The 21,190-nt window shown below is 37.2% G+C and overlaps 1 protein-coding gene across 2 annotated transcripts in view; it reads left to right on the top strand.

The window, feature by feature from the left end:
* ngfrb (nerve growth factor receptor b) overlaps nt 1–21,190 on the top strand; it is a 50,786-nt gene that overhangs the window by 15,990 nt on the left and 13,606 nt on the right. For both annotated transcript variants that reach the window (XM_081393104.1, XM_081393105.1), the window contains exons 2-3: nt 1,372–1,513; nt 11,281–11,640. In XM_081393104.1, the coding sequence (XP_081249230.1) occupies nt 1,372–1,513; nt 11,281–11,640 (502 nt within the window). The remainder of the gene's footprint in view (nt 1–1,371; nt 1,514–11,280; nt 11,641–21,190) is intronic.

The raw sequence follows: 21,190 nt of genomic DNA, 5'->3' as shown, positions 1-21,190 counted from the left end.
TCTGTGTGGGAAAAGTTGTCAGCTTCTGGGATTGCATCCCCTGGAGATAGACACTACATAGGAGTGGGAAAATTCTGTACGGTTCATGTCTGTATCTACATCTGCTGGCTTTTTCAAAATGTTTCCCTATATTGATTTATTTCTCTCAAGTTGTATAGCTGTGATATTGTTTGTTAGCTAAGTCCCTCCCTAAACATATGCCATTGGTTGATCCAAAAGCTGACATGTCGGGCCACTCAAAGTAAAAGTACTATAGTGTTAGATTCTTTACGACTTAATGAAATGGCTTAAAGTCCCCCTGTAGTCATTCATTGTATCCCTTAAAACTCACATTTAATCAACTATAATCAAGTTTTTTCCTTGGAAAAAAATAAAAAATAAATCAGCCATGCCTTAAAATAGCTTGAATGTAACTCTTCACCCTTGCCTCATTTAATATACACAGTTCTATGAATATGCAAATGAGCCCAGCCTCCACTCACTCACACCAGCTCAGAGATCCACTCGTTGACGATCACATGTTGACGTGATTGGTTACAAGGTAGTTTGTGACGTCAGAAAAACACCAGTGATTTGACAGATGAGACTAGTTGCTTCACTGCTGTTTTAAGGAGAAAATACTCAGATTTGTCTTAAAGTGTATTAAAAACACCACATAGACCTATAAACAACATTGAAAGCTTGATTTTCACCACATCAAAGTGATTGTCCCTTTTTTAAAGAATAGCCAATAAACTTTAGATAATGTTGCAGCCATGTAATATGCTTTTGCTACTTGCTAGTTAGAGGCTGGTGGTATACAGTATTATGGCGCAGTCACACAAAACTTCACTAAGTAGGTTCATTGTCAGTTGTGTAGCGATTAGTGGTCGCTTCCGAACCAAGCAGCTGTATGTTTGCGAATTTGCATGTTAAAAGTTCAACAAACAGGCATCCGTAGTGTAATCTGTGTGGAGAAATGTTTGCGTCATGCAGAATTCTCGATCGTGTGGATTCCTATTGATATGACTTAATTTCGCCCGCAAAATTTTGACATACCTCACAAAATGCGACCTCACCTTTAGAGAGAGGGACATCCTCATTTAGAGCATTTAATTGGACACAAATTTGTACACGCCATAAGTGCAAGTGAAGTAAGTGTTCGCGGTACATTTTAAATGCGTTCATCAGATGAAATTTTTATTTTTATTTCTGTATTTACACAAAATATATTTTTCTAATTTTCTTCCATATGTGACATACAAATGTAATTTTTTGAAAATGAAACACATACATAGATGAATTATTCACAATAAGATCTATACGATGCATTTAGAAAATATATATTTTAATTTCATTTCGACTTTAATCTTGTCCTCTTTCTCTCTATAGGGGAATGTCTTTTCTTCACAGGACTCGTGTCCTTCAGGGGCGTTCACGGCCAGTGGAGAGTGCTGCAAACAATGCCAACCCGGGGAGGGAATGAAGAAGCCCTGCGGAGCGACACAGACAGAGTGTGAACCGTGTCTTGACAGTGAGTATCCACAGAGATGTTGGCCGCAGTGTTGCTAAAATGAAGCAGCTGCCTTATTTAAAATGCCATTTCCTGTGCTGAACTCTCACTTGAGGGGAGGCAGAGGGCTTTTGAGCTGTGAATGGTAATTAGTAGTTAAAGGGGAAATGCTTTTAGGAAATGAGACTTGACAAAACATTGTCTGGAGTGCTTAGAGACCAATCTGGGTGTTTTCAGCCACTCACGGCTGTAAGTGAGAGTAATTAAGGCAAAATCCTGTGGTACATTGTGTTTGTTGCACTGGCAGGGTCACTTTACAGAGTGTTTGTACGAGGTTTGGGAGTTGGAGTTTTTTTATTTACGTACTGCAGGCTGGTCCTGAGCCAAAGTCCTGGTCCAGAGCCTGCCAGAATCCCACCACTTCCAAAATGATCTCCCACACGTCTGCTTGCATGACCCAGCTGAACAAGACAAGATAGGAGGAGAGAGATGAATGGAAATAAAGAACGATTAGCCAGAAATGTGACCAAAAATAGTCATCCTTTAGTATGTATTTTTGTAGAGATTCATAGCTCCTTAAAAAAATCATAATTATATATATATATATATATATATATATATATATAAATATGTATATACATTTTTATATAAATACTTTAAGGTAAAACGTTTAATTTGACATTATTATAAGTGAATTTAAGTAGGCTATGTTAAGAAACATTCTTTCTGCCCTCTCTGGAGTTCTCATTTATGTTTAATTCATGCATGGATAACTTCAGTGAGGTCCAAAAGTATAATGTCTTTTACATAAACAGAACAATATCTCTCACAATAAACAGAAATTTTTTGGTTTGAAACATTTTAAAGTTGTCACAATAAGAGGTATTGATTTGTAGATCGCGTATCTAATTTGGGACATTGATCATGTGGATCTCTGGACATTACGAAATAATGTAATATATTAATAATAATAATTTGTTAATGATGAAAATGTTGTGCTTTTTTAAAAGTGCTTTTGGAGAAATAATAATAGACACAAATGAGACAATTGTTGACCTACATTAAGACCCTTCTGAGATCCCTTCTGAAACTCTAGAGACACATGATTGATATTACTGGGTTCTTTTTCTTGGGAGAAAATCAGAGAAGTCAGAGACTTCCAGGAGACATTAAATAGATTTAATTTGTGATTTTCTTGCCTATGGGTTTTAGCATATAAATGGTTTGTTCAATATATTATCACATTGACAGATAATCTAAACGAACCTACTTTTGAGTTCTGTGCTTTCTTTTTTTGTTAATAATTAGTAGCCTTGGGTGAAGGTCAGGGAAAGGCATGTCCACCAAGACCCCTCGACATTAGACCCACCATCCTCCTGTCATTCACTACAACCCTAAACATTCTTCCATCAGTAATTTCCATCTCTTTGTCAGGCCTTCCCTAAGGGCCTGTGCTGGGACCTGTGTTCCTCATCCATCAACTTTAACTGTTACATGTTGAAAACTCAAAACTGTTCTTTTCACAGCCTCATAAGTCATCTAATGCTACTTGACAGCACATCAGCAATAAAGTGTTGACATGTAAATGTAGCATTTGGGATGGTACTGGAATAAAAACAGATGTTTAAGATATGATAATTTTCGTTAACCGTCTCATATTAATTCCTAACAAACAAGTGCTGTGTAATGTGAAAGAACCAGGTGTGTTTGTTCACCATTTGACGTTCTCATAGTTTATAAAAATAAAAATTACAATGAGCATCCTGTCCAACCCAACTCAGCGACATTGGCTTAACCAATGGCGTGAGTTTGGCCCGTTGCACTACAGTGCAATAACAATATATTTATAGGTGGCTTTTTAAAGTAGATAGGCCCCACCCACTTAACGTCCACTTAACATTACTGACTGTAGCCCGCAGGGAGATTGTTTTTTTACCTTCATCTGCCTTCTGTTTACTTGCAGTTGTCACTACATTCTCCCATTACTGGACTGTAGAAGAATTCAGAAGACTCTTTTGCTTCAGTATTTAGCAGACTTGTGTTCTTCATTCAGTGCTTAATGCTGATAGGTTACTCTAAAACAGCGTCGTGGCTAAGTTAAATAAGATAAAGTCATTATGATTGAAGTATAGTTTGGGTTCTCTTGAGAAAAAGACGTGTGCTTAATTGTATTGAATGTTGAACACTTGAAGCCTTAAAGGTGCTGTAGGACATCTGGGAAATGCTAACTTTAGCCCGATAGCAGTAAAAGTGTACGTCCCATCCTCCCTGCAAAGTCTGCTTGGCTCCGATGAAGATATTGTAGATCCTTTGCCAGTGCCACTTGTTGTCGGTTCAGAAGGCAAGTTAGGTTGTCGCTGCTTGCCTGCCATTCTCACTCTGTCTGCACAAGTGCACAGCGTACGTGAACGCACTGATAATTGATTATGTCTGCGTGAAGAGCCTGCGCAGTGGAATGCAAACACGCATTGACTTACGCCTTCCACAGATGATATTTATAAAAATACATTTAGACTGCTTTACAGAGTGATTGCTATCAGGATATGAGAAAACTTTCAACCAGCATAACAAAAATGCAGAGAATCACCTACCGCACCTTTAAAGTCCCCCTGCAGTTAATCATTTTATCCCCTAAAACTCATCTATTCCCCTCAAAAGTCATTTATTCATGCCTTAAAATGGCTTGAATGTAGCTCTTCACTCTTACTTCATTTAATATACTCGATTCATGAATATGCAAATGTGTCCCTGCCTCCACTCAAAAGTTTGTAGGCTCAATTAGCGGAGCAATAGTACAGCTGTACATAAAACGAAAAAGATTTGGTCAATAGTGCCAAGCTGCAGAACTGCAGAACCAGCAGTTTTAGACCAGCAGCCACAAAACGGAAGTGAACGGGTGGCGCACTGGTGCTTATTCATGTAAATGTTTTTTTTTGTGTGTGTGTTTAAGATATAAGCAATTTTCACAAGGATTTCAATCATTTTAAATAAAGACACAATGAGCAATATTTTAAAACATTGGCTTTTAATCATGTTTGAAGTTAATACAAAGACAAGTTAATTGTTAGTTCAATGATATACAACTTTATTTTGATTTAAAAAATATAAACTATTAATAAATGTGTAACTGTGTTGTAAAGTGTTTTCCATTTGAATGCATTATGTGATATTATGTTCATTGTCATTACAAATAATACCTTAAGACAGAGTATGTGACGTATTTAATGTCAAATAGCTTACTGTATTTAAACATTCAAAACAAACATTATACAACATTATTTCTAGGGCTGGGTATTGACACAAATTTCACGATTTTGATTCACAAGCTTGCAATTCGATTCGATTTTGATTCTGATTCAATTCAATATTGATTATTTTGGATACATGGCAAATTTTCTCAAGGAAAACAAATCTCTTAACTAATGCTGTAAATTATGGGAGTCAGTTGTTGCCTACTAGAATTCATTAGCCTAATATAATATTGAAGGTAAAAATTAACTGATTTGTATACAAACACTTAAATTACACTTATTTATTTTTATAATAATAAAGTTATATGAAATATAAACATTTAAATGGTGGCTGTCATAACTTGCCAGATTTATTCAAGCATGCATTAAATATTGAAGAACATTAAACTTATTATAATGAATATGTAATATGGTGCATATATTTAGCAAAATTCTCCTCTCTAGAGTTAATTTTTCTAGCTGACTAACAAATTTATGGTCACTGGATATGTTTTTTCTGGGGTAAATATGACGTTACATGACACTGTTTACAAGCTGTTTTACACGGTTGAAACACTGATTGAGCGTTTTCATGTGACATGATACGGATTTTGATTAGTTGTACTCTATCTTTTAACACACTTTTAGATGCTCATTCATGTTTATTTCGCGTTGTAACTGGTAGCCTATCATTAAGGTGGAAGAGAAGATCATGTGCGCTCCACACTGCTGCTTCTCTTGAGCGGAGCTGCGCCAGAGCGATCTCACACCACAGCGCCAAAACGGTATATACTATTGATAAAACTATATATCAGTAGTAACTAACAAAGCACAAATATTATTGCATGGGATGCACGCTACAATGTTCCGTTCATTCATCAACTGAAAACAGGATGACTAGCCTAATCGATTCTTGGGATTTAAGAATCGATATCGGTTCGTAAAAATGAGAATCGTTTAAAATCGAGAGATCTATATTTTTTACCCAGCCCTAATTATTTCTACAAAAAAATTATCTTAAATAAAGAGTCAACAAAAACTGATGACTTTAAAGCCCTTTGTATTACATGCTATATTACAGACAACTACTCACTGCATTCTCTGTCATGCTTGTTCTGTTGTCAAATTTCTTATTCTTTTTCATAGAGAAATTAACATTTCACTTGTTCAAGGCTTTGCATTAGATGTTTATTTTGAATTTAAATGGATAAACACAGTTAATTTGACATTAAATGCCCATGCCTCTGTTTCTTTATAGAGCTTATAGGACTTCCCTGTGGAAAGTTGTCATACTTGATGTAAGCAGTGAGATTTGGGTACAAGGGAGGGCAGGAATATCATTGGGGTCATCAGGTGAGCACCCTCGTCCATGGATGTTTCGTTGACCCACAACATCTCCAGAGGGCTTGATGGTGACACCTGGCTTCCCAGATACACCCCCCTCAACTCTATATCCTCCTGTCTGATCTTGCCGCCAAGTTGATGTCATTCATTTTAAGCCACATTCAATTGCTGCTTCTTTCCACTGCATTCGACAGGGACTTGATTGCTTGTTGGAGAGAACGACTCCTAAACCCCATTTCCCTCAGTAGACTGGTTGTGGATGTGGGGACAAAACCCCAGCATTCCACTTCCACTGGAAAAATAAGTGCTATTTAAGTGCTATTTGTAACAACATGAACATGAAGGAAATAGTAATACAGTCAAATGGGAAACATTTTACAATACATTTTTCTGAATATATATATATATATATATCGATTTGGTAAACACTCCAGTGCGTATTTGTGTTTGCTCTGGAGAATGTCAAATGTTTCAATTTACAGTGTGTTTTTGCAGTGATGGGAAATGTAGCCAATCACAGACATGTTTGTTGATCTCTTGAACGCAGAGGCCAATCAGGGGCGTTTAATTTAGTCAGAATCAACTCACCGCTCAAAATGAAGTAGTTTTTGTTCAGTGCTGAGTTCTGCACGCCGTGAATACTCTCATTAACAAAGTATAGACACAAAGTAAATAAGAGATTCATTGTGCAGTGTAGACAGCTTTATTGATTATAACGGAACTCTGTGAGATCGCAAACTGAGATGAGTGATTGTAAAGGGAAAGATCTTTCTGTGCTTTCTTGGCTATACATAATCCATATTGAACTTGTCACTGCCAATACACACAACATACTCACGACATGCATGAGCAAGCAAGACATGCCTCTGCTGTACAAGCATACATGAATCACCTCTGCAGCAGATCTATACAGGTGGAGCTGGGGAAGGTGGAGGGTTTCCGAAAGCGAGCTGCAAACTGATACAGCAAAAAATAGGCAAGAATTTGAATGTTGAGCAGCAAGCTCATTGGATACTAATACAGCGGGAAACATTTAGCTGTGCCCTATAGAGTATGATGTAATTGCATGCAGATTGGGTTATGGACCTATGAGTCTGCACCATCTAGAGTTTCATGACAGAACTTTGTATTGATATGATTAGCCTTTGGCTTGACTACGTTATCAAACAGCTACAGTAATAATGTGTTTCTAATGTTACACACACCATGTTCCCATTCACCATCTCAGACCAAAAGTTATAAAGTTAAAATATTTTTCTTACAAAAACACATTGCTTAAGATGCCTTTATTTACCCACTGGAGCCGTACGGATTACTTTTATGATGGATGAATGTGCTTTTTTGGGCTTCAAAATCTAAGTTACTATTCACTCCTATTATAAAGTTGGAAGAGCCAGGATATTTTTTAATGTAACTCCAAATGTGTTTGGCTGAAAGAAGTAAGTCATATTCACCTAGGATGGCTTGAGGGTGAGTAAATTATGGGGTAATTTTCATTTTTGTGGGAACTAACCCTTTAACTGTGCACTGGCTCGAAGGTGCAACACCGCTGAATGTGCTTTCTCTCCAGCAAGAGAGATCTCCTCTCTTTTAGATCAGGAAACGCTCTTTGTGAGGCAATTGGAAGAGAGTGATCACTGTACGCAACCACTCGGCTCCTAAGCAAAAATCTGAATGAGTGGATGCTTGCCGCCATCTTAAATATACCCGTATATGCGGGGGAGTGGCTTGGCATGCAAATTCCACTCGCCAACTCCATTGCCCGTTTTTCTACAACTCCCAAGTGAGACCCCATTTTCCAAAAACCACCAACTTTGTTCATGAATATTACACCTTTACAGTTTTTCAAATGTTTATATTGAATTTTCATCAAATATTGTTTACAAAGTGTAAAAAATCTGCAGTTTTGCAGTGAAAAATTGTGGTATTATGAAGTAGTATAATTAAAAATAGTATTTAACATCACTTAATCACACTGAATATATTACTGTATTATGCTAACAAAACTCTTTTAAGGGTTTGATCAGGTAGGAAAAGCAATTTCATGATTTCTGTAATTAATTTTTTCATATTTTGGCAGTTCGCCACCCTGCTCTTTAAATATCTGTATCGCATCAGCCATTAATAACCTGTCGGTTGACCACTACTTCAAACATGTCTTCAGTCTCATATCTGCTGAAGACGTGTATATTATCAATTGTAATTATTTGAGACCATAGTTCTCTAGAATTGTATACCAAAATAGTGAATTATGTGCGATCAGAACAGATTTCCTTTTTTGGAAATTAATAAATAAAGATATTGACAGGATGTTACCTCAGCATTTTTTTTTTAGTTCTAATGTTGATTGACACTCATGACTTTACTGATGAAACCTCTCCCCCCCCCACACACACACACATCTGTTGTCTGTCATAATGCATAGACATTCATTATTGATGGCTATCATTATGCTAATGGATCTCAGAGGGCAGGGATCAGGAGAAGAGTAGACTCAGAGGGAGAAAGGCTGAGTGGACGGGATTTCATCTGCTGGAAATGCACAGATTACCCATCATAGTCTCCTAAATAAAGCCCCAATAACTGGCCCCCAGAAGCCAGAACATTACCCCCTTATTATTAGGGCCATTAGCAGCTCCAGCACACAGGGGAACCCATAATGTGCAACTCTATTTTTCCAGCACAAAAACACAATAACATTTCATCCACGTTGATGGATAGATCTAAGGATAACTATGGCATTAGCGTGTTATCTTTCTCTCGGCCACTGTCTGGTCACTGTTTCCTTGGTTATCCTGCCAGTGGCATTTACTGAAACACTTGGTAAGGTATGGGATACATGGGGCAATGTGCCTTAAATGTGTCTCAAGGGTTGTGCAGTCACACACACACACAAACACACACACGCACGCAAAATAGCGTCCTGAATAATTTAGTAATAGCTAGACCTCTATCCTCTAATATAACTGAATAGGATGGATGAAAGGAATACAGTACCATAAGCATGCAGCATTTAGATATTTGCTCTCCACTCTTTGCAATATTGACATCATAATTTAGATTCTAGATATCTATTACAGCACATGCGGTCAAAATACGATGCATTACTTTCTTTCGTCCTTTTTTCTAAAACTCTAAAATCTAAAACTCTAAAATGGACAGCCAGTGAAGACCATAGGTTAGCAATATGCAAATTTGTCACAAACCTATAGGTTCAAGCAGGAAGTAAGACTGGAATTACTGACGCCTCCTTTCAGGCAGGTCAGAATAAAACAATAACTCAATTTATTGTACACTTTGATCTTTTAAATCTTTGGAGACATTTTACATTCACAAACACTGCATGAAAGGAAATATTCGATAAAGCATGTCAGGGGCACTGTTGTAGTATAACTTTTTCCTCAAGAAAATGTCTATATTATAATATATGTCATTCTATAGAATGGTGCCATTTAGTATTTTAGAAATCATATTTTTCTACCACAGCCCCAAACTGGACCCATAAGACATATACATTCAAGGTCCATCAATATTCAGATTATTGGTCAACAAATATATATATATCATTTTTTTTTTCAGGTGAGATTATTGAACTATTACCTCAATACTAAATTTGTGGTTGCATTATTGCAAAGTACCAATAGTTATTCATTGTTACTAATCCTAAGACAAACCCATGTAATAATACATTATTTTAACCATGCACAGTAGTTTTAAATTTTAGATAATTATAATTTGAATAGATTGCTGTGTAAATTCTGGAGTAACAATTTAATTCGATAGTCTACTTTTGACATTCCACTAAGTAACTTTGCAACTGTCGAAGACTGTCTGCTTAATATCTGCACTTACATTTACATTTATGCATTTGGCAGACGCTTTTATCCAAAGCGACTTACATTGCATTTCAAGGTACACATTTACACTCTTATCAGTTCTTGCTTTCCCTGGGAATTGAACCCATGACCTTGGCGTTGCAAGCGCCAACGCTCTACTGTTTGGAAACAGGAACGTTTATTTTACACTTTATTTTGATGCTCCACAACAGACATTCTACTGAGTCTGACATGGTTGTTTAAGAAATGAAAAGTTACGCACTCCATCATTTAGGGTTAGAAGAACCTTTGCCAAACTTATAACATGCTAGAAACATAATAATCACTGCAATAATTATCCAATCATAGACTCTTAAGCATTTGCATATTTAAATCCAGTGGCAGTATATAAGTGTATGCAAAAAAATGAAAAACATTTTGAACTATGAGGTCAAAAGACTCCCCAAATATGATGTCAGAAAGTCAGATGTCAGATCTATGGATTTACTTTAAAGGGTTAGTTCACCCAAAAATGAAAATTATGTCATTAATGACTCACCCTCATGTCGTTCCAAGCCCGTAAGACCTCCGTTCATCTTCGGAACACTGTTTAAGATATTGTAGATTTAGTCCAAGAGCTTTCTGTTCCTCCATTGAAAGTCAATGGACGGCATACTGTCCATGTCCAGAAAGACAATACATACATCATCAAAGTAGTCCATGTGACATCAGTGGCTCAATCTTAAGTTTATCAAGCGGCGAGCATACTTTTTGTGTGCAAAAAGTAAACAAAAATAACGACTTTATTCCACTATTCATTTCCTTCTCTCTGGTCCTCGAGTGAGTTCACGTAGTGTTTTTGCGCAGCGCGTCTGTGTTGTACGTCACACGCATCACACATGACCAGCGTCGGCCAATAGTGAGCCTACGTGTGACGTACAACATAGACGCGCTACGCAAAAACATTACGTGAAATAGCTCTAGGCCCAGAGAGAAGGAAATGAATAGTGGAATAAAGTCGTTATTTTTGTTTACTTTTTGCGCACAAAAAGTATTCTCGTCGCTTGATAAACTTAAGATTGAGCCACTGATGTCACATGGACTACTTTGATGATGTATTTCTCTTTCTGGACATGGACAGTATGCCGTCCATTGACTTTCAATGGAGGAACAGAAAGCTCTCGGACTAAATCTAAAATATCTTAAACTGTGTTCCGAAGATGAACGGAGGTCTTACGGGCTTGGAACGACATGAGGGTGAGTCATTAATGACATAATTTTCATTTTTGGGTGAACTAACCCTTTAAGTCAACGAAATAACCCTGAAATGCACAACTACAGACGTTTTTTTGTATGTTCAGAGAGATTGTCTTTTAACCTTTTCTTCTTTTGTCTTCAGGTGAAACGTTCTCTGAGAACTTCAGCCACACGGAGAAGTGCCAGTCTTGCACACCATGTTCTGAACTCATGCGTATGCTGGAGCCCTGCACTGATGCCAACGACGCAGTGTGTGTCTGCGACTATGGGTTTTTCCTCAGCGATGTGACAGGCCGCTGCGAGGCCTGCACAGTGTGTCCTATGGGCCAGGGTGTGCTGATGCGCTGTGGTTTTGACCGTGACACGGTGTGCGAGGAGTGTGTGGATGACACGTTTTCAGACCAGGAGACATCTTTCGACCCCTGCCTTCCCTGCACACAGTGCGAACAGCCTGACATGGAGTTGGAAAGCTGCACTCCTCTCAGAGACGCTGTCTGCCAAGGTAAGACAATCGAGAATCAGAATCAAATAAAAACTATAAATAGATTGGTTATCATGACACAATGTGACAAATCGTTTTCTGTTACTCACTCTCTTGCTTGTTTTTAAAATCAGTGGTCAAAAAATGACCCCAAGTGTTAGCCCACAACAGCTCTGTTCTCTGGAGATGACAGTTAAAGTCAAATTATGACAACTAGATTTTTACATTTGCCCATGCAAGTCACCACTATGTTACTAGGTTATTGGATGGTTTTTAGAATTTTTGGTAACACTTTATTTTACAGTGTCCTTGTTACACTTGTTACATGTAGTTACCATAGTAATACAGTGAGGAAAATAAGTATTTGAACACCCTGCTATTTTGCAAGTTCTCCCACTTGGAAATCATGGAGGAGTCTGAAATTGTCATCGTAGGTGCATGTCCACTGTGAGAGACATAATCTAAAAAAAAAAATCCAGAAATTACAATATATGATTTTTTAACTATTTATTTGTATGATACAGCTGCAAATAAGTATTTGAACACCTGTCTATCAGCTAGAATTCTGACCCTCAAAGACCTGTTAGTCTGCCTTTAAAATGTCCACCTCCACTCCATTTATTATCCTAAATTAGATGCACCTGTTTGATGTCGTTAGCTGCATAAAGACACCTGTCCACCCCATACAATCAGTAAGAATCCAACTACTAACATGGCCAAGACCAAAGAGCTGTCCAAAGACACTAGAGACAAAATTGTACACCTCCACAAGGCTGGAAAGGGCTACGGGGAAATTGCCAAGCAGCTTGGTGAAAAAAGGTCCACTGTTGGAGCAATCATTAGAAAATGGAAGAAGCTAAACATGACTGTCAATCTCCCTCGGACTGGGGCTCCATGCAAGATCTCACCTCGTGGGGTCTCAATGATCCTAAGAAAGGTGAGAAATCAGCCCAGAACTACACGGGAGGAGCTGGTCAATGACCTGAAAAGAGCTGGGACCACCGTTTCCAAGGTTACTGTTGGTAATACACTAAGACGTCATGGTTTGAAATCATGCATGGCACGGAAGGTTCCCCTGCTTAAACCAGCACATGTCAAGGCCCGTCTTAAGTTTGCCAATGACCATTTGGATGATCATGGGAGAAAGTCATGTGGTCAGATGAGACCAAAATAGAACTTTTTGGTCATAATTCCACTAAACATGTTTGGAGGAAGAAGAATGATGAGTACCATCCCAAGAACACCATCCCTACTGTGAAGCATGGGGGTGGTAGCATCATGCTTTGGGGGTGTTTTTCTGCATATGGGACAGGGCGACTGCATTGTATTAAGGAGAGGATGACCGGGGCCATGTATTGCGAGATTTTGGGGAACAACCTCCTTCCCTCAGTTAGAGCATTGAAGATGGGTCGAGGCTGGGTCTTAATGACCCGAAGCACACAGCCAGGATAACCAAGGAGTGGCTCTGTAAGAGGCATATCAAGGTTCTGGCGTGGCCTAGCCAGTCTCCAGACCTAAACCCAATAGAGAATCTTTGGAGGGAGCTCAAACTCCGTGTTTCTCAGCGACAGCCCAGAAACCTGACTGATCTAGAGAAGATCTGTGTGGAGGAGTGGGCCAAAATCCCTCCTGCAGTGTGTGCAAACCTGGTGAAAAACTACAGGAAACGTTTGACCTCTGTAATTGCAAACAAAGGCTACTGTACCAAATATTAACATTGATTTTCTCAGGTGTTCAAATACTTATTTGCAGCTGTATCACACAAATAAATTGTTAAAAATTCATACATTGTGATTTCGGGATTTTTTTTTTTAGATTATGTCTCTCACAGTGGACATGCACCTACGATGACAATTTCAGACTCCTCCATGATTTTTAAGTGGGAGAACTTGCAAAATAGCAGGGTGTTCAAATACTCATTTTCCTCACTGTAAGTATAAATGATGCATAATTACATGCAACTAACCCTAAACCAAACCAAACGCTAATCCTAACCCTATAAGTGAATGTACTTATTCAGTACTTAAAAGTATAATTACAGTGTAACAAAGACACCTTAAAATATAAAGTTTTACACTTTGTTTTAAGGTGTCATTGTTATTATATTTTCAAGTACTGTGTAATATTAAGCAACTACATGTAGGCCTACTTACTATAGGGTTAGGATTTGGTTGAGGGTTGGTTGCATGTAATTATGCATAATTTACTGTTATTACTATGGTAGGTACATGTAACATATGTAACAAAGTCACTCTAAAATAAAGTGTAACTGCATTTTTTGTGTTGCTGCCTATGTGGTTGCTAAGGCGTAATATTGTACTACCACTGTTTTACCTGCTGTTGATGATATTGATGAAATTTGATCTTTCACTTCTTTCACATAATGAAATATCATAAACTGTCTCCAAAACACAGAAACGAACAATCTGCGAAGCATGAAAATTTCACAACACAGTACATCCAAAACTCTGTAGTTTACAATATTTGTTTTAATACGTGCTCATTAACGGTTTATAGGTACATTTCTGGTAAAACGTTTGGAATATTACGATATTTTAAAATGTGTTTGAAAGATGTTTCTTATTCTCACCAAGTCTGCATTTATTTGAAGAAAAATACAGTGAAACGTTGTGAAATGTTGTTTCAATTTATAGTAGCTGTTTTCCGTCTGAATATATTTTCAAATGTAATTTATTCCTGTGATCAAAGCTGAATTTTCAGTATCATTACTCCAGTCTTCAGTGTCACATGATCCTTCAGAAATCATTCTAATATGCTTACTATTTTTTTGTGGAAACTATGATACACTTATAATGGGATACACGAATAAATTACATTCTAAAAGGTATTTTAGTATTATTATGAATGAATTTCTCATCAAATAAATGCAGCCTTGATGACCTTAAGAGACTTCTTTCAAAAACAAATTGTAGTTATTCCAAACTTTTGACCGTTAGTGTAGGCCAACATCTTTTATTATGTTAAAAGCTGGTTTGTTATGTTTTTGTCATTTTGCAGTTTGGCTATTTACAATGAATAAAATTAAGTAAGGTGGACTTAAATTAATATATATATATATATATTGACGTAAATTAAAGGATTTTTTTGTGAAAAGACAAAACTATGACAAAATAAAAAAACTGTAAAAATGAAAACATACTGTATAAGACAGCTCTCCCTATAGGACAGAATGTGATGGATAAATGAATAGAATATCTATGAGATTTTCTCATGATCATTCACAGTTCACTGTTGTGTTCGCACGTAGACAAGTAATATGACTTACCTTTTGTGATTGCCCAGCTCACTGAACTCTCTGCTTAATGTCAGATGCTCTTGGCGTAGCCAGAAACCTAATAATTGTCGTCTTATTGCTGAGCTGAACTTAGCTGTGAATAAAATTAAAACAGTATCTTGAGCAATGGATCACATTCAAAGATCTGCAGTCAACATTACAGGCTTTGTTCTGGGTCATGCCACTAACACGCTTTCAGAAGTGGATCAGAGAAAGAGGCTTTGTACACAGCCCAAGTTCTGCCATTACAAAAAAACATACTAAGTGCAGTAGGGTCCATAAATGGATTTTCAATGTACTTTCTTAATGTATTCTCATTATCGCATTACACACAATATATATATGATTGATATATATATATATATATATATATTGAGCATTTTATGCAATCTGTGTGCATGGACACAATCTGTGATTCAGTAGAAAGGTGTTTTATTATCAGCTTCTAGATGTTTCTCCTAAAATTCTTTTTAAAAAATCTTGGCAAATCTTGTTTCTCGATAGGACAATTTGGGAAACAGAAGACTCAATTAGAAGTTTACATTTGCTCTCCTTTTAATTGTCTAAGAAAAACAATGAAGATAGCCTATCTTTTGTAATGTTTAATTCCTACAGATTATGTTATATTCTGTTCTGTAAATATGTCCCCCACGCAAAAATAGCAAATCCGATCACTTTGGAAACTAAGCACACTTCTGAGGCATCACAATTTGAGGCATTAGCATATCAGCACAAAATCATCCTTCTCATCCTGCACTTAATTTTATTACTTTAATACGTACAGTGTGATTTCTCTTAAAATCTATGAACCTAAGTATAACTTAAATATTCACAAACTTAAGTATGAACAATATGAATAACAAAAGCTGCCCTTATCTTATGCCGCCACTTACTCTAATATGGAAAACTTGGGAAAGAAAAGTGGTTCAGTTAACTAAATTTCTAAATTTCTAACTTCTATATTTTTCTTGGTTTTATCTGACGTGTAATTGTTTTAAATAAAGATTATTAATGCCATTGCCAATAGCTAATCGGCAAACATTAAACATTAAACACACACTATAATGTGGTTTGGATCAGTTTATACCTGTCTGCTGAGGCGTGTGTGTGTGTAGGCATGCCTGATGTTTATCTGTCAATGATCAACATGAGATTTTCTCTGACCCCGTCTGACCTCTTTCCGGGGTATTAACATGAAGGTGAGAGGTCATAGGTCACGGGTGGCTACTGATTTCAGGTTTTTGTTGTCCACTACATTGAAGTGAGGCGTCTGTCTCAAATAAAGAATGTTCATATGTATCAGGAACATAAAAAAAATGTACTAGACTATAGACCTTATGTAGCACCTCGCCTTTTCAGCGCTGCACTCGTCTTCCGGTTTGTATTTCCACAGCATGAAGGTAAGATCTTACGGATTTATAAATGAAGCGCTCGTTTTAAAATCCTCCCGGTCTACTGACATATGTCGTGATATCCGCTTCAAACATTACAATGCTTCGTTTACTCTATAATAAGTAAATTCACTTCATCAGCCAATTACTCTTCGAATGTGATGCCATAGAAATATACAGACCTAAAATTCAAAGACAAAATTCTAAAGATGGCTGCATGCTTGTTTCTCTTGCGCATAAGGTCTATAGATACTGCAGAAATATAAACCATCTGAGGGTTTTCACACCTGAGTCCTATTTAGAAGAACCAAACTCAGATCTCTCGAAGTGGAACAAGAGGTGAACCAAGTGAAAACAGACTCAGATCTCTTTATGTTCTCACTGTCCCTGCCCCTGAAAGAGGACTCTTTTCGGCCTACTTAAAGGCACAGTATGGAAGAATTTTGCATTAAAATATCAACAAAAAAAACCCACTAGAACAATGTTAAATATTTTGTTCACTTGTGTACTTACATTATCCCAAATGTTTCCACCAATGTTTAAATCCATTGAAATTCACAATTTTACCAGTGTAGCTTCCCTCCTCATCGCGTCACCCGTCAGTGGCACCATGTCCGCGTTATCCTCGGTTTCCGCTTTTACTGCCATAGAAACCATGGCAACACAGTGAGCCTCATGAAAACATGTGGAAGTCGTAGTTGTAGCATTAGCTCGCCACTCTGTTGCTGTTATCGTTTGCAGCAGGTTCTGTTTCCAAAGATAACTCCAAGAACGTAAACGTACAGGTTAATCAAATAATTTGGAGAGATCTTCAAACAGAATTAGCCGTGATGAATAGTGCAATTTGTATGGAGGAAAGGGTAATTTGCGAATCTGGAAAATCAAGTGAGCCAAGAGCGCTCAGACCCCTGAAGAGGACCATGTGTGAAAGCACCCAGATCTTCAAATTTTTTCTTTGCTCTAATGGGAGATTAGTCATGTGTGAGGACAGGCACCATGAATGAAGTGGCGTGTAATTTCATTAAAAAGCATGAAGTTGTCTTGGTGTGTGGTGTGTGTCAGAGAGCCCCATAAATCGAGTGAATCTTACAAGAAAAGGTCACATTTCACCCCAAAATCAAAAGGATAAAAAATAAAGAATTTGGCAAAGAAAACAGAGCTTTTTTGTGCAATTAAGTTTTTTTTTTTTTTATATAAATTTTTTTTTTTTGCAGCGTGACAGTTCTTCTTACCATAATGTATCAGGAAGTTTCACTTTGAAGGTTGTCATTGATGAGTCTCATTAAATTGTCATTACCGTAATACAATCATTTTGAACCCATACAAACGCAATCAAACAAATACATAAACAGTATACGTTTTTTTTTCACATTACAGTAATTACAATTTTTACATTACGGTAATGAGAATGGAAATGGGATTAATTGTTGTGAAAAGATAATGTTACAACTTACTGTTACAACAACAAGCTGAAAATTATATTTAAGGTTAAAAGTTAAAAGGAAACTTGATTAAACTTAAAGCAAGAGGATAAAAATGTATTTACATAATGAATAATCTTAATAAATTTGTTATAATTTTCATGTTATATTTAAAAAAAGAAGATAATCAAAGATTATCAAAACGGAACTATGTACAAATTGATTGAACAAGCATCATAAACAAAAATGCAGACTGTAATATTGCCTTATTTATTTTTTACAGGAATTCTTTTCGCCATTATTTAAAGCTCATTTAAATTAAAACTTAAATTTAAGCTTTAAAATCAAGGTTTGAAGGTGATTCTCATTACTGTAATACAGTTATTTTGAATCAGTAAAAAGGCAATACCACAAATACTGTCATGATAATACAGAATAAATAGTATGATTATTTTTTTCACATTACAGTAATGACAATATTTCCATTTATTATGATATGTAATGTTAATGGGATTACCTATTTTAAGAAATCATTTCACAACTTCAGAATTGAAATCTAAATCATTTTGTATAATTTTAATCAGTTTTGTATAGATGTATTTGTAGATTTTTGAGATATTATAAAATGTTAAAAATGAAACTTTTCATGATGTATTTCTCTAGTGATTCATTTTTGTAAGCGGCCATGAGACACTGCAGTGTGTGTGTGTGTGTGTGTGTGTGTGTGTGTGTGTGTGTGTGTGTGTGTGTGCGCGCAAGAAGAGCACACAGAGGAGCTTTATTGGTCAATTTCCCTCCCATCCAAACCTAAAGATTTATCATCACCCATATTGACTCTTTAACTCTGACCTCTATTTCTGCCTAGTACAATGTATGCCTTGAAACAGAGACGTCTGTCTGTACTGGACAGAAATGAAATAATCAGTCTCTTTCTGTGTTTTCCCCACCCTCCTCATCCTATGACAATGAAGTGTGTCCATTCATGACAACTGCTCATCCCCAGCTGTCTGCACTTGTCTGGCATGTGCCCTATGACATTAGTGGACAGAGCAATGGGCTGTTTTCTGGGGTAACGCAATGCTTTACCCTGATGTGAGGTTCCAGGGGTGACGATCTGGCGTGTGCCTGAGCTAAGTTTTCTGCTTTATGAATTTCTGAAGCTTTTGGGCCAGTCATTCTGTCCTGCTCTCCCTCTGGGATATAGCTGTGATTGTGGCTGGAATTACATCACTGAAATTCCAATATGCCCAGGGTGGAATTTCAGCTTCTTAATATTTTTTTTTTTTTTTTTTTTTGTCTGCCAAAGTTTCCAAGAGAATCCTTTCAGTTGAGAACAATTTACATCTATTCTTTTATCTCACAATCTTCCCCTGCACAACCCTAATGTCAAGGTTCACCCACTATATTGTGTGGCAAGAGTGTGTCCGGATGACATCACTGACATTCAAGCAAAGAAGTTCATTGGCTGGTGAAGTTAATGAGAAGTGGTGGACTGGCGGTTAACCAGGAATCTTTTAGGGGCGCAATTATTTTATACTTTTAAACAAGAAGATATTCAAAGATTATTCAAATAACAAGTAGAAATGTATTTAACAAGCATAAAAAAGCCTCAAAAATCAATAATTTGCCCGCTGTAATGTTGCCTTCTTGTTCATTTTATAGTGATTTATTTAGCCATCGTCTAGCACTCACTTGATAGTTCAACCAAAAATAAAAATTCTGTCATTAAAGGGGGGGGGGGGGGGGGGGTGAATTACTGTTTCATGCATACTGAGTTTTTTACACTGTTAAAGAGTTGGATTCCCATGCTAAACATGGTCAAAGTTTCAAAAGTTAAGTTGTACGTTTGAAGGAGTATTTTTGTTCCAAAAATTGTCCTTCCGGTTTGTCACAAGTTTCGGAAAGTTTTTTTCGAGTATGGCTCTGTCTGACGTAAGAGAGGGCGGAATTTCCTTATATGGGTCCTAAGGGCACTTCTCCGGTAAGATCGCGGGCGCGCGCGCACTCGTAAAACAGAGAAAGAGAGTGAAAGCAGTTCGCCATCAAAGCGCCCTGCCCGGCTTTTGGGAAGTCAGTGTCACCAAAGAAGTGTGTTTTTGGTTGCCAGGGCAAGACAACCCTGCACAGATTCCCAAAGAACCCGGCGTTAAGGAACCGGTGGATGGAGTTTGTTTTCCTGAGCATAAACGGAGTTGTGTAAGACTGTTGTTCCCTGCATTTCGACGATGATTGTTTTATAAACAAAGCCCAGATCGTCTAATGCTTAAGGATCGAGCAGTCACAATGATAAAGGTTCGCGGTCGTGCGTTGGAACGGTGAGTAAAACTGTTGAACAAATGTCTCTGTGTGTTGTTAGCTCGGCGCGTTAGCACAGCTTTAGCTTCGCCCACACGGCCGCTCGTTTTTTTCCGGAAAGACTCGGTACAGCCTATCTTTCAATTAAAAATATAATAAAACAAAAGACTTTTTGGAGATATGAAGGATGCAATAGTACTCTATTGGTACTCAAGATTAACAGGAGATTGAGTGAAAATGAGCATTTCACCCCCCCTTTAATTACTCACCCTCATGTCGTTCCAAACCCATAAGACCTTTGTTCATCTTCGGAACACAAATTAAGATTTTTTTTTATGAAATCCAATGGGAGGGCTCCATTGACAACGATTTAATTAAAGGAGAACTCCGGTCAATTTTAACATTGAGCTCATTTTTTTTGTAAATTTGGAGTGCTGTCAATACAGAGAACAACGACAAAAATCGGTGTTGCCTACACGTGTTATCCTCTTTTTAAAATTTGCACCCTGTTGACTTCAATGGGGCAAGTTTTAAACCTGCTTTTAACCTCTTAACAATGACACATCAAGGATGTTAAGAGGCTAAAAGCTGGTTTAAAACTTGCCCCATTGAAGTCAACAGGGTGCACATTTTAAAAAGAGGATAACATGGTGTAGGCAACACCGATTTTTGTTGTTGTTCTTTGAAGGCTCAGAAAGGTAGGAAAGACATTGTTAAAATAATCCATGTGACTACAGTGGTTCAACCTTAATTTAATGAAGCGACGAGAATACTTTTTGTGCGCCAAAAAAAAAAAAAGAAAGACTTTATTCAACAATTTATTATTTTCCGTATCGGTCTCCAATGCACATTCACGAGAGCACCGCGACACAATGCACGCCCTATAAATAACAATAAAAAATAAAAAATTATGCCATTGACCCTAGACCAGGTTTTTATTTCAGTTGCCTCAAAATAGCAACGCACCAACAATGGGCACAAATGCATTTGCTATTTAAACAATATGGCGCAGGACGAGAAAATGATAACTGCGTCGGGCTGAAACTAGCAATGCACCGGGTGATAGGGCCCTAAGTGATTTCAAAAGTGTTAATAGTTACACTTCATTTTAAGTAAAGTTGTAATTGTAATTAATAAAAGTTGCTGTGTAATTACTCAAATGTGCATCC

The sequence above is a fragment of the Scardinius erythrophthalmus genome (genome assembly GCF_964197995.2).
Source record: "Scardinius erythrophthalmus genome assembly, chromosome: 18".
Lineage (NCBI taxonomy): Eukaryota > Metazoa > Chordata > Actinopteri > Cypriniformes > Leuciscidae > Scardinius > Scardinius erythrophthalmus.
Note: the sequence above shows the minus strand (reverse complement) of the source record. Positions and strands in the feature narration are given on the sequence as shown.